The sequence below is a fragment of the Anoplophora glabripennis genome, unplaced genomic scaffold, assembly GCF_000390285.2.
Source record: "Anoplophora glabripennis isolate ALB-LARVAE unplaced genomic scaffold, Agla_2.0 scaffold1120, whole genome shotgun sequence".
In the NCBI taxonomy this organism is placed as follows: Eukaryota; Metazoa; Arthropoda; class Insecta; order Coleoptera; family Cerambycidae; genus Anoplophora; species Anoplophora glabripennis.
Genome location: NW_019417299.1, coordinates 1 through 15059, shown reverse-complemented (window position 1 = coordinate 15059; position 15059 = coordinate 1). Strand labels below are relative to the sequence as shown.

Genomic DNA, 15059 nt, shown 5'->3' with positions numbered 1-15059 from the left:
CAAGGTGCCTCTTATGACGTCACAGCCGTTTTGAAATATAATAAAAAATCAGTTTTAAAAAATTATTTTAAAACTGTTCTGACGCATTTCTCAATCTCTAATTGTGCATACACATTAGTTAGTACGTGTAGAAATTGTAGAATTATATTATCTACTTTTTGAAATTTGGCCAACAACCCTATTCAGTCCATTCTAAAATAGAAGACGGGTAACCTGTAATTACTATTCTCTTAATATTCTTTAGTACTGTCAATTTCCTGATACTATCTCACTTAGAACCTTTCCAAATGTATATTATTCTAAAAACAATTTTTCCTTGTACATTCTTATTCCCTTAATTTTATATGTTGTAATTTTTCGTCTGTAGTGTCCATAATGTTCATAACATAATTATAATAATTAATATAATATAACATAATAATATAATTAACATAATTATATCAGAAAGAAAGTTTAATGGGTGGAGAGAATTTTTAATTATTTTATTATTGTTTATCTACCCGCTTTAGTGTAACTCTCCTTTTAAGAGCCGTCACTAATGGTTACCGCGACTAAATCTGTTAATGATATCCTTCACAATAAATATCAAGGATTTGTAATTCATTTTAAAGAAGTTGTCGCATGAAGATATAAACAGAAAAACTTAGCTGACGTACAATATTTCTTGATTTAACCACAGACCATAGAATCCGAATCTGTGGTCTTCCGTTGTACGCGATATTCTGGGACTTCCTGTATAGTTACCCTGTTTTCATCATTTTCATATTAAAAAACTGGACTGCCTCAGAACCAAAATGGTGGAGTCTACCTAACTTTGAAATATTTCTTTTTGCCCGTTTCATGTGTTTTTGGTTATGATTTTATTATAAATCATTTTAGGAATATTATAATGGCATAGACTAACTGTTATAAAACTTAACAGGAAAAAGTTAGACTGAAGTTCAATTTCAAGTTTTACGACACTCGGTCTTTGCCGTGTTGTTATTGCTAAAATGATTCTTAGCAAAATTACAATTATAACATTACCAAACAAGCCAATAGTAATATTTAAAAGTTCCTATTAATACCGTAATTAATTTTGCAGCAAAGTGTACATAACTGAACATTGTTAAGAAAGTTTTTAGTAAAGTCTTAACAGCTTTGTAAAAAGTTGTACCGAGATTATCGACAAGTTTACAACAAACTTGCTAAATTACCTAACGATTCCTTGCAAAGTTGTTGGGAGGCCATTACAACTTTGGTTTATTTGTAAGTTGTTGGTGCAATTTTATTTTGCTTAGTAGACATCTATAATATTTCATCTCCGATGAGCAAAAAGTAGACCTATACTTTCATTCGTTAATCTCAAATGGTCCCTTTCAACAACATATTGTTTACACGTTCACTTTGTGTTCAGATCCAAACTGACGCGTTTAAATTTATATTTAAATTCTAAAGTAGATATGTTATTTTATTATCTTTAGGGTTTAACAAATCATGAAAGTGTGACCCGACCACCAAAGTCCTAATTCAAGATCTCATCGACTAAATAATTGATCGATCATGTGGTACAGTCGAAGGCACTTTACACACTTTACTGGTTAACACTTACCGCAGCGTGAAATCTACTTTACTTCAATAGAAATCCAAAAACAAACCTGTTGGTTTAATTTAAAACAAAAACAGTTACTGAATCTTTATTTTAAACCCAGTTATACCGTTCACATACAGTCTAAACGTAAGAGTAGGTATATTGTTACAAAATTTGTAGTTTTATATTACTACTGAAATACATATTGTATACGAGTAGGTACATCATGACAAATTCTATTTATATTCAGGTAGCTCCAGCTGAATTGGAAGCACTTTTACTAAATCATCCAAAGGTTCGAGACGTAGGAGTAGTCGGACTTCCAGATGAACTAGGAGGAGAACTACCATTGGCTTTCGTAGTAAAGAACGAAGGACAAAACGTCACAGAAAGTGAATTGCAGGAATATATTAGCGGTAAGTAACAAGTAATGAATCCGACTTAAGTTGTTTTAAGAAATGTAAGGAGATAGAAACTTCGTAGAACGGTGTAAAGTAACTGCCAGAGATACATGTTTTGGAAATATTTATTTTGATAATTTTTTTGTTAATAATTGGCGTGGTGTTAATAATAACTATTAACCTGATTATGAGTGGAGGGGAACTGTTTTGCTAACCATATTCACAGGTGTTGCTATTTTTTAATACTAACAGCTTTCTGTCCTACTCAGTGGCGTACGCTGCTTTGACCCTTGGGGGGGGATATAATAAAAAATATATTAATGAATAAGGTTATTTTATATTAATTTCAAACATTACAAAATAAAATCTATGCGTCTTGGCTATCACCTGCATATAAACCTAAGTTCATGGGGGGGGATATATCCCCCTTATCCCCCCCCGACCATACGCCACTGGTCCTACTTGTGCCACGCCGTATAGATTACTTAATTTATAACCATAATACAAAGAATACAAGATATGGTATTCCTGTGAACCAAAATCGGTTCGCTTGACGGCGCATGACGTCAGCTGGAGAATGAACTGGCGAATTAACGAAATCGAAAGTCACAGGCATGGAGACTACACAGTCACAGGAACAAGCGCATCACGTGCATATATCCACAAATTGGCGTGTACGCTCCACTACATCTCCAACTGATGTCATAACATGGCTGTGGTTATCCGCAATATCATATTTTAATAATAATATGCCTTTATTTTCATATAAAAACAAAATATGGAACATATTCGTATAAATGGCGGCGAGATCTAGCAGAGCTACTCATTCTAACCGACCGTTTTACAAAAATAATACATAAATATATATACAGAGTAAATAACACTACTATGTTTTAAGGCTAACAATGTGTTTCTTAATTGCTGTTTTAAAACTAGTCACAGTAGCAGTAGAGCAAGAGGTAACATTTACAGGTAAAGAATTGTAAAGCTTTACAGCACTGTAACTAAAAGAGCGTTGAAATATTGCAGAACAGTGTCTTGGCATGATAAATTTATTACAGTGACGAGTAATTCTATGATGTGTGCTTGCACCACGAATGTACCAAATGTACAATAAATCTCTCCTCCAATTTTAACCAATTAGAAGAATCAAAAAGTGGTGTAACATGATCATACTTTCGAACACCATAACAGAATTTTAGACAAGCATTTTGTATTTTCTGGAGGCTGTTTTTGTCTTTAACAGTAAGTGCTGGCCAGTATAGAATATCGCAGTATGTTCTAGTTGAGAGAATTAATGTGTCAGTCAGTTTAAGTTTAATTTCAACTGATAGATAATCTTTATGCATGTAGAACATTTTGAGTTTATAATAACACTTCTGTAATAAATGTGCCACATGTGTGTCATACCTTAGACGAGAATCGACATATACACCCAGATTTTTTGCACATGTGGAAATTAGGTCAACTCCATTTATTTTGATTTTGAAATTATTATTGTTATGCAGTTCCTAACTACCAAATATTATTAGCTGGGATTTTGTTTCATTTCACCATGACATTCTGATACTTGCAATTAGGTACGATTAGGTACTCTGCAATTTTATTTAAATTTTCATTAATATTATTTACAGCCACATGTGAGTTTGTTAAAGAAAAAGAATAATACATTTTCATATCATATGCGTACTTATGTGAATTACAAATTGAAAAAAATTTAGAAAAATCAGCAGTATAGAAAGCAAAAAGCAGAGGCCCCAAAATACTTCCTTGAGGCACACCTCTATTTAACATAACATAATCTGAAAAAGAATTACCGAAACCGACTCTCTGTTTGCGACCTTCTAGGTAACTGGACATAAAATTTAACGCGTTCTCATCTAATCCGAAGTATTTAAGTGAAGAATTCTATGATTTAAGGTATCGAAAGCCTTACTATAATCCAACAGTATCAAACATGTATTTAATTTATTGTCTGATGTACGAAATATATCATCCGTAACATGTTACATAGCTGTTGATGTACTGTGTAAAGAACGAAAACCCGATTGCGTAGGAGGAATAACCTTATTACTAAGAAAAAATTCACTTAATTGTGCATACACAACCTTTTCCAGTATCTTTGATATAGTAGTCAAAATACTAATTGGACGAAACTGATTTGTTTGAGAGGGATTATTTACTTTAGGTATGGGTATAATATTAGCATTTTTCCAAAAAGATGGAAATTTAGCTGATACAAGGCAGCTGTTCACGATATGTGTGATATAACTAATAAGAAAAGATGTACTAATAAGATCATCTTGAGATTTATGCCATCTGTGCCAGTAGAGTTAGATTTAATTTGCGATAATATTTTTTCGATACATTCTTCAGTCACTAATGTGAATTGAAACTTATGGCTAATATTTGAAAAAATTTTATTAGAATATGTGTCAGTAATAAAATTATTGTTATTTGAACTTAAAGAAGGTATGCTATTAACAAAATACTTATTAAAAGCTGATGGACTACTAATATCGCCTGGGTAAACATAAGGAACAGAATTTATATTTAAATACCTCAAAGTGCGCCAAAACCCCTTTGGATCAACCGAAAACTTATGACGAAGAAAAGCCTTCTTTTCATTTCGTACTGCAGTCTTTGTATCATGATTTATAACAATATTCTAACTTTTTGACTTACTTTGTCACATACTATTTGTAGATATAATCTTAGGCCGACATTACAGCAAAAAATAAATAATGATGTATGAAAAACTAATACACCGACTAGCATTGAATTGCATTAACAATATTTAGTAAACAGCTAAGATCATCAGGGGAAGCACCAAATATATATATCGATTTCTCAGCTATATCATAATGATGAAAACTAATATGTTCGATACCATATATGTCTAGTGATTTTACAGACAAATAATCGTTCTTATTTTTTGGATAACCAGTTATTAATGTTCTCTAATGCATGTGTGAATTATTTGTGTTGTGGGTACACATGTTCGCAAGTGACCCATTTTTAAGCATTACGTCAAGAGCGCCAGCCGGACGCCGCCGGACGCACCAGCGTTCGAGGAAGGGTCTACGGTGGACTGGCGCCGGCGATCAGATGCTTACTCATATGCCTACGACCGACTCCACACACCGGGACTCTCCAGCAAACAGTCGAACCGACAACACGTCTTTTTCACAGGCTTAGTTTTCAATAAAAATAGTTTATTTGTACCGTTGAGAGAGCGTTTTATTTTTGCTGTACAGCGACCCTTAAGTGTTTTTACTTAAGGGTTGCTTTCGCTGTACTACTGTGTTAATTTTTTTTAATATTATCTTTAATTCCTCTTTACTTTAAATACTTTGATTTCATATGTTAATTTTTAATTTATTGTGAAAGTTCTTCCCCTTTGAATTGAACACCTTTCATGTAGGCAATATACAATGAACATTGTACTTTGGCGTCTGTCACTGCTGAATCTATTCCTTCATTCTCTCAATTTTATTTTCAATTCATATAATTATTATTACAATTTGCCAAGCTTTAGGCATTCCTAAACAAGTACCCACTTATTCTACTGAGTGTGCGGCGATTTCCATACATCTCAATATATGCATGACTGCACAGTATTACCTCAAAAAGATTATCAAAGTTATTGAGGACAGATATTAGTTATAAATGTTCGCACAAGAGGTATCTCCAGTCGTGAGAAATAGAGAAATTTTATGCGTTTTTCAAACATCGGGATACTGAGTAGTGAACAAGTTAAGTTTAAATTTAGAATATACAAAGGTACCTATATAAATAGTTTGTTATAAATTAATCCCCTAACAGCAACATTGTAGGCCAGGAAAATAAGCTGGGAAATGGCCATTTCGTGACTTTTTGTTTCGACAAGCTGAAGATGCTAAATATATAATTTTTTTGCCGCTACCAATTTAATTTGTTTAACAATAGGCCGTCAACTTTGACAGTCTGTAACTCTGTTGTTTTTCAACGAATCTTGACGATTTTTTTTTTAACTTAAAGCTCTTTTCATAAGCTTTCCGAGTATGTAATAATATATAACTTTATCACGCTCGTGCGTCATATATATTTCATTTTGCAACTAAGGCTAAAAAATAAAACAAATTCCAGGTTGCAAATTTGAAAATTAAAAAAATGATAGATTTCTACGTATTATTATGAAATCTACCATGAAGAAAAACAGTGCAATTGTGGAAGATGCTCGGGATCGTCCAGGCTAATAATTAGTTAATTTGTTTATAAGGGCATAATTTGTAAACTATTCAACTTACCAATTCCAGATTTCGTACGAGTTATTAGACAGTGATAAGGAATGAGAGGATGCGATGCCAAAACGTTCTGGTAATATTAACGCAGTTTATAAATGTTTAATTCAAGAGTCATAAATAAAATTCTTCTGTTTATAACTGATCTAATCAATATTTTTTGACGCTCGAGGGCTAGTTTTGTAGGTCTTTTGAAGACGGAAAAAAGTACTTTACTGTTTTCTCGTGGTAATGAACGGAAAAAAGTTTTAAGCGAAAAACGTGAATTTACGTAAAAATTATGCAATTAACTACCCTTTAAACAATATTCCCCCCATTTTTATGACTGTGTTATTGTACAGAATATTTAGCATCTATACTGATAAATTCAGCTTGCCGAAACAAAAAGTCGCGTCCAACTCTATATTTCCTGGCCTAATTGGTGAATACGACTATTAGAGAAACTATTAAATCAAGCCCTTTTCCTTTGGAGAAAAGTGTATAAACTTTTCCGAAGACTTGTAAACCAAAAAAAAGTTTTAGTAAGTAGAAATTTTGGACCTAAACCTTATTAATACAAATCTAAATTTAAACTAAATTTACCTAGAATAGGCAGATAGTAGAATAAAACTTTGAAATTATTGGCGTCTTCGAGATACCGGGTGTTTAAGTTTTCGACAAATCTATTTCTGTTTATAGCTTCCAAACAGATTGCCCAAATCAGTTCAAATTTTGTTTTTGTTATTATACATAAAAAGAGTTTCAAAAGAGGGCAATAAAAAAAGATAACGGTGTTCCTGAACTTCAATCCCTGAATTATCTCATATTTATCACCGGCATATTCAGACCAAGCAAACTTAGTAGATAATATCCTATAGCAAATTAGATTTGATTTGTTCAAACGGTTTGGAAGATATAAACAAAAATATTTTTTTACAAAAGCTTGAACACTTGAACACATACACATAAACACATGAGAGAAGCGTTTCCGAAGTATGTTCATCCAAACATTTTTTTAAATTTTTTGAAGGACTCTACTTTTAATTTTGTTAACATTTTCTTTATCACCTTAAATAAACATAGGTTTTCAATATATTACGAGTAGTTCCTACCGATTCCAAATGATATTCGTTCGCACAACTCTAATAATACTTATACCTATACCTACCTATGAAAAATTCAATTTGATTTTGGGTTTAGGAAAAGACAATGTAGAAAATATAATTTTTTACTAGCAACGGTAAATCTTCATTTAGAATAATAATTGCTGTTACAAATGCTTTTAATGGTAGCTTATAGTGGTCGAAATAGATGCGGATTCTACACGAAATTCTAAAGAAATAAAATAATTTAATATTTGCACTTGATAATTAATTGATTTAAATGTGATTTACACAGTGTAAACAGTTTTTATAAAATATGTAATCTAATAAATTATTTTTTTCGTAGATATGGTTTCACCTCAAAAAAGGCTGAGAGGGGGAGTAATTTTTGTTTCAGAAATTCCAAAAAATCCCAGTGGAAAAATATTAAGAAGGGTATTGAAGGAAAGATTGAAAAACTGCCAAAGATCGTCAAAATTGTAGTACCTACCTACTTACTTAAACAATATGTGTATGAGTAGATTTGTTTATACTGCGGTAGATATTTCATGTTGTAGATAGCTATCAATCTATATACATAGCCATAGAAAGATAATTTACTATTTAATAATACAAAATGATGCATGGCAGAAAGAAATGTTTGCTAATTAAGATATAGGTAAATTAAATGATTTTGTTACAAGCCATTTTTTCTCAGCGTAACCCCTATAATAAGCATAGGTATGCTTCACAGAGCTGCTAAAATCATGTTGCAGAGACTTGACTGAGATCTCATACATTTTTTCTCTACGTTTGCTCAAAATTTGTTAGATGCACAAAGGAAAATGAAATTTCAGCGCTTTAAAGAAAAGGGCAATATTTATGTAAAATTATATTAATATTAACATACTAATTAAACTGCATTAAATGACAATAAGATATCAATTAAATCACAAGATCTTTCGTTAACTTCAGTAGGAACATAAGATGAAGTTGAAAATTGATTTTTCATTATTATATCTTTTTGTTTCTCATTTGGATAATTTTTGGATAAAAGCTAATAAGCGTTATTTGAAATTATTCTGTCTATCTCTTTTAAATTCCCAAATGCCTTAGATACCTGAAAACAACAACTGGTTGATTGTACATCGAATAAATTCATAATAGAGTTTACAAAAAAATTCACTTCGGGTGCTCAGATTACTACCTTTAGCCTTATTATATCAATTGCCATTTAACACAGGAAATACCACCTTCAGCCGTCTCTCGTGTTGTTTGTTCAAATTAATAACTATCTCAGGCATAAGTATCCAGGTCACACCTCAGCAGCTAAATTTTATTTGAGTTACTGGCAGTAATTGAATGAAATTATATTTTTTAATATATGTTTCCTGAACTTAGTTTATACAGTGACGGTTCTTGGATTTCTATGCCAGGGCTGGCGGAAAAATTTAGATATGTATACTATAAAGAAAAAAAAATCAAACATGAGTGGGTTTTATTTTACCATATTTTTACTACACTCAATATTATTTTTTATAGTAAAAGTCCATTCTTCTGCTTTTGTCCGAAATAAACTGTTCAATTACTTTTTCATTAAAGTTTGATATTTCACACCATTGATTTTTCAACAGAGGGCATTGCAAATGTTATAAATCAATTTAAATTTTTACAATTTTTTAAAAAAACNATATCAATTGCCATTTAACACAGGAAATACCACCTTCAGCCGTCTCTCGTGTTGTTTGTTCAAATTAATAACTATCTAAGGCATAAGTATCCAGGTCACGCCTCAGCAGCTAAATTTTATTTGAGTTACTGGCAGTAATTGAATGAAATTATATTTTTTAATATATGTTTCCTGAACTTAGTTTATACAGTGACGGTTCTTGGATTTCTATGCCAGGGCTGGCGGAAAAATTTAGGTATGTATACTATAAAGAAAAAAAAATCAAACATGAGTGGGTTTTATTTTACCATATTTTTACTATACTCAATATTATTTTTTATAGTAAAAGTCCATTCTTCTGCTTTTGTCCGAAATAAACTGTTCATAATTACTTTAGCGTCATTTTTGTATATTATAAAGGTTTGAATAAATTAAACGGTGGATTTTTTGGTTTAAAAAATAAATTTTTTTCATATGAAGTTATATGCTCTACGGGTTTCATTATTATTATTATTATTAGATAATGGAACGAAATTTTAGCATTATGTTAATTTGATAATCTCATATAGTAACAGGAAAAAGGTTGACTTTGTAAGTTATTACTGAATGGCGTGCGTACGGATTGTACCGTAAGGTTTTTCGAACAAAATTGTGGTACGCCACTGGTAAAAACATTTTTTTAATATTTTTTTATTATTCAATTTTGATGTTAAACAAAATTACCCTGTTGCGTTTTATTTCTAGCTCTTGTAATTTTTCTGTAAATAAAACTTTTGAAATACCAATTTTTCCCACTGCTAACATTGGAAAAAAATAACGAAAACATTTTGAAGTAAGCTTTGACTCGGCCACCGCACATGGTCAAATAGGCATATTGGAAAAAAACTTTTGCATTGAAAATGATATTTGAAATTTTTTAGCGCCCTGTAGCTTTGAAAAGAAAACCCGTAGAGCATAACTTTATAGGCAGAAATACACATACCAGAAAAATAGGTAAGTAACTTGTATGCTAAGAAATGGCATATGCCGGCGGATGGAACACTGCTGATACATTTGCAAGTAAAATGGAATGCCTCGTTAGTATATGGCTTATTGGAATGTCAGTAGGTAGCAAGTAGACACGTTCCGACATGCCGCTTGAACTCCCCCGAAACCCCCCGCCTCACATTGCATGCCAAAAAATCAAATGATGTGCAATTTACTTGCGCGCCTTCTACAGGCATGCCTTTTTAATAAATACGCATACCAGGAGCTATCTCCTGCAAGCTAATTGCATGCTATTGTGCAAGCAAGAGGCATGTGTATTTCCGCCTATTATATGACAAATATTTATTTTTTTAAATAAAAAATCCACCGTTTAATTTATTCCCAAACTTTACGTTACACCCTGTATTGAACTATAGTTGACTTGAGCAAAAAATTGACATTTTATACCGTTTTTTCTCTCACGGCTTTATTATTGCAAATTTCGTAATCGGACCACCGCCATTTCGTAGCTATTTTTATTACGAACAAATCGTGTCTTAAACATTTTTTTGTACAAAGTCATCCTGCTGAATTATTTATAGAAAACTAAAAAAAAAATTTTCACGATTAAATTGTTAATAACTTTTTTTCCTGACAAAATACTTTGTCAGCAAATTAACCTGTTATTGTACTCATCATTTAAAGTAGGCCTGTGTATTATTATCTCCGGGTTATCAAGGTTTGACACAGGCCGAACCTCTACTAACTGGACTACAATACTAACACTAAAATACAATTCAATGAAAAAACTATGTTGAAAATTTGCATGATGGCTGTATGCAGTTACAAAAAACATATGACATAAAAACTTTTTACCCACATATGAATTTTTTTTGTTTGAGTGGAATTATAATTTTTATTACTTATTATCGTCCCTATTATCACATATAGGCATATTATGTGTATATCCATTTCTTGGATTATACGCCCCTACGTGATAAGAGGGACGATAGGTTTACACAATACAAATGGTCTTAGCTCTAAAAAAGTATGACCCTAAAGATTTTTTTTATCAGCATCTTAACACCATGGATAACATAATTTATAGAAAAACACATCAGTTGGAAAATCAACCAAGTATTTCTAATCTGTTTGCAGGGTTCATAGTTCAAAAGTAATACAGAATTATCTGACTTCCAGGTTTTCCCTGACTGAAAAAAATCGAGGTCACTTTGTAGTTCATTTTTACATACTAATTATAGGTAAATGATATTTACGTTTATGGACATTTTTATCTGCAGAAAACCAAAAATAATTCTAATAAAGAGAAAACAACTTATTTTCTTTAAAAAACTGAGTTTTTATAAGTCTGTCAACTCTGTTTCTGCCAAATTGCCCAAAAAAAAAGATTTAGAGTTTCACACTGATAAAGACTTTCTCAGAGGAAAATTTCCATAAGGGCATGCATTAAACTTTTTCCAGACTGTATTCCATAATCTTTTTTATACCCAAAGAATAAAGGTTTGAAAACCACAAATAATTATCTCTTTCAGGGACCCAGTGCCTGCTTTCACAAAATTTCCAGTAACAAACGTTAAATTCCCAGATTTTTACAACTACTTTTAAAATTCCTCCGACTTCCCCGTTTTTTATGAATAATTAAGTCTCTGACTTTTCCCCATATTTACGGTTTTCCAGGCTGCTATGAACCCTGGTTTGTTTATGTATTTAATAAGAAGGCTAAACAATAATTTTTAAAATCAAAAGAATTATTAATTCTTTTTTATAAAATATATTTGCAACCAGTAAATACAGAATCTTTTATAAAATAAATTGTAATTAAAATTATATTAAAAAGAAGTGAAAATGTGTTTTACAATGTAATTATGAGTTACAAAATTACTTAGTTAATTAAAACCTTTCCATTATCTACTATTTTTTTTCTGTAACAGGTGTGCAATGTATTAAAAAAAAAACAAAATAGGGAACTAAATTAAACTTTAATTTAAATTGTATTTTATCAAAATAAAATAAGTAATAATAATAATTCAGTTAATTTGGAAATGCATCTCGGAGTTCTTGTGGAATTTTTGATACCAAAGACTTGTGGTCTACACCTTTTGCAGTAGCGAAGATTCCTTGGGCATCGGGGTACTGCACATCTTTAGCATAACTATAATGATTTCCATGAATATCAGTAAGTGTTCCTCCAAGAGCTTCAAGTACTGCCTCAGGTGCACAAGTGTCCCATTTTTTACAACCTTTACTAGCAAAAACATATGCATGGGCTCTTCCTTCCAGTAGAAGTAATACCTAAAAGACGTTACTTAAGAATAGCTCAATATCTTCTCCTCTAAAAGCTCTTTACTATTTCATCATGACTTGAGTATTAATATTTAATTAAATATCCTCTCTCTTACTTTATGTCCAGCTCCACCGACTCTCAAAATTTCATCAGGTTTTAATGCTTCCAAGGCTTTAACAACTATACCATCCGAATGCGATCTGGTCGTTGTTATAATGAATTTGTCAGAAGGGGGATCTACTACCTCAAATCCACCAGTTCCTAGTCCAACAAGTCCCCATAATGTTCGACCTGGCACATCTTTCTTGGTCTGATAATTGTGGTAAGGTTGATGGATTACTCCTCCAACTGCTCTACCGTTAACAGCTATTCCGATAAGTACAGTCACATGATCTAGAAGACCCTACAAATTAAGTGACTACTATAAATCCTAAGAAAAACAATTATTATGTAATCAATATTGGCAAAATAGAAAGAATATTTGGTTGAAAGGGTTTCTTCGCTGTTTGAGTTGAACACATAACAATCAAAATATTGAAATGATTATTTTGGCATGATATTTACAAATTACAGATATTACAAAATTTATGAAATGTCGGCATATTCTATGGGTTTTCCTGGTTATCATAATGGTAAAACTACATATTCGTACCAATTTGATGGAATCGGTGATTTAATAAGCCATATACTATCTACTATTTCTAAGAGATTTATCTTGGCATTGTTTGGTAAGTGTGAGAGGTGAAAGCGTAGAATTATATTTTCTTCACTTGTGATGTTTAATGCTTTGTTTAATTCCAAGATTTTGAATGGTTTTAGGAGATTATTTTTACTCCAATTCTTTGTTTTCGTGGTTAACCCAGAGGGGTGTTAATTTTCCATAAAAAGATTATATCAATTTGGCTTATGAATTTTTTATTAATTTTTTGGTCGTATCATCTCACTTTACATCTTGGTCCCTTACCCTCTCTCTAAATTCCATCCATATAGTATACTGTCGAATCGATGGCCCATCAAACCATGTATCATTGCAATGGTTTATTTATTATATCATGTATTCCATTAAAAATTTAAGAAATATGCCTTAGTGATTTTCAACTGATTTTTTATCTCGCCTATATTAATCAGCAGGAAAATTGTTACTTATTTGGTAATTTAACAGATTTTATATGTCCAATAAGAAAAATAAGCAAAATAGTGACTACTAAATTTGATTGTTTTAGAAATTTCATAAAAAGCCCTTACATTTCACAACATCCTTTATGATACATATTTATAAAATTTTTGCCAATTCCAATATTTCTGTAATGTTACTACAAGATCTAATGACGACAGCTGTATTATTCTATTTTTACCTGAGTATATTCAGAAGTTCCATCAAGTGGATCCACCCAAACTACTATATCTTCAGCTGTTGTGGAAATATATTCTGATGGACATTGTTTGCAAAGTATATCTTGTTCACTTTCAGTTACAACCCAATCGCTAGGTACCTAAAAGAACATTTTTCGTTTTTTTTCTCTCGTCTCTTAATAATACTTTAATAGATAATAATAATACCTCATCACTAGGATTACTGGGCCCTTCTTCCCCTATTATAGTGACATCTGGAAATTGTTGTGATAAAGAAGCAATTATGCAACGCTGAGCAGAGCGGTCTGCTTCAGTTTGAAGATCATTCCTTCCTAAACCCTACGACACCCAACAATATTACTTGTGTTAACTCATATCTTTTATTTAACAAGCTATTAAATGTTTAGTACTCTTGAGCTATCAGTGATATATTTACAAAAGGATTAACCTCATATGTTTCAATGATAATGTTAATGAAGTTCTCAATTTAAATATTTGAATAATTCTTAATTACATGTTTTGCTGACATCATCTTTAGAAATGTGTTTTAATGTAACATAAAAATAAAAGTATAAATTAAGGTGACACAATGTATTAACTCCATAAATTTTATTAATGATAAGAAATAACTACCACAATGTGCAGTTTGAACAAATTTTTTCATATTTATACTTACTTTAAATATATTCTGGAAATACGACGAAGAAAGAGGTGAAATTAACAGTTTTGCAAACAAATTTCTTTTATTCTAAAAAATTGTCTAAATTTTATATTAGTTAAAAAAGTTTATTTTTCAATAGAAGTTTCTTAAGACGGTTACATATTGAATTTTATTTATGTATTCTGTGGACAAGCTATAGGTATTTTTTCAATATCACATTTTTTAAATATTCAATGGTGACCAGTTTATTTTATTTTTTTCTTATTTTTAGGAAATCTCTACGTATTAATAAAATCAATTAATTAAATAAATATATACCTTTTGCACAATCGCAAGTTCACCTCCGCTCATTACATCTTTTATAATTTTGCCTGCTCTTGCAGCAGCAGGAACTGAAGCAGCCAGTAAACGTAATACAAGAGGTGCACTTTGAGACATCTTCCAATTTTTGTAGTACAACACAAACAAAACACGTTGAATGTATTTAATCTTAAAATCTGATAACGTAATGAAAGCTTATATTCATGGTCACCTGTTCAAGTAAATTGAAATGGCATGCATCAGTAAATTTTCTTAAACAAAAAAAATAACCTTGCTTTGCCGTTTCTAAAATCATACAAGTAATAAAAAGTATAACGAATTTTGTGACTATTCATTCAATCATGAGTTATGTTTTACGTTAAACTTTTAAACAAATTATGAAAATTACCAACTACTTTTAATAGATTTAGGAAATCCCTCAAATTTTAAATTCCATTTTCTTTTAAGGTCAAAATGGGAATGTCAAAAA

At 31.1% G+C, this 15059-nt stretch overlaps 2 protein-coding genes across 3 annotated transcripts in view; one reads left to right on the top strand and one right to left on the bottom strand.

Annotated features, from left to right (window-relative positions):
* Positions 1–8751, top strand: part of LOC108913693 (luciferin 4-monooxygenase-like) — a 29608-nt gene extending 20857 nt beyond the window's left edge. Inside the window, exons 5-6 of the mRNA XM_018719285.2 lie at positions 1821–1986; positions 7683–8751. Of these exons, the coding sequence (XP_018574801.1) occupies positions 1821–1986; positions 7683–7819 (303 nt within the window). The 3' untranslated portion in view covers positions 7820–8751. The remainder of the gene's footprint in view (positions 1–1820; positions 1987–7682) is intronic.
* Positions 8752–11931: 3180 nt separating this feature from the next.
* LOC108913692 (3'(2'),5'-bisphosphate nucleotidase 1) lies at positions 11932–15038 on the bottom strand. 2 transcript variants are annotated; one of them, XM_018719283.1, is made up of 6 exons: positions 14588–15038; positions 14285–14356; positions 13816–13947; positions 13611–13748; positions 12371–12658; positions 11932–12263 (listed from the first exon to the last, which is right to left on the bottom strand). In XM_018719283.1, the coding sequence occupies exons 1-6, from the start codon at positions 14705–14707 to the stop codon at positions 12003–12005; spliced, it is 1011 nt and encodes a 336-aa protein (XP_018574799.1). In that variant the 5' UTR covers positions 14708–15038; the 3' UTR covers positions 11932–12002. The 2 variants fall into 2 exon arrangements, with proteins under 2 accessions (XP_018574799.1, XP_018574800.1); XM_018719284.1 differs by lacking the exon at positions 14285–14356.
* Between the last annotated feature and the right edge of the window lie 21 nt (positions 15039–15059).

Bases quoted from the DNA above. Each gene is read 5' to 3' on its own strand.
- LOC108913692 (XM_018719283.1), bottom strand. From the start codon at position 14,707: ATGTCTCAAAGTGCACCTCTTGTATTACGTTTACTGGCTGCTTCAGTT. The intron at 13,749-13,815 runs GTATTATTATTA...ATGTTCTTTTAG, and splicing joins CCAGTAATCCTAGTGATGAG to GTACCTAGCGATTGGGTTGT. The intron at 12,264-12,370 runs GTAAGAGAGAGG...AACGTCTTTTAG, and splicing joins TCGGTGGAGCTGGACATAAA to GTATTACTTCTACTGGAAGG.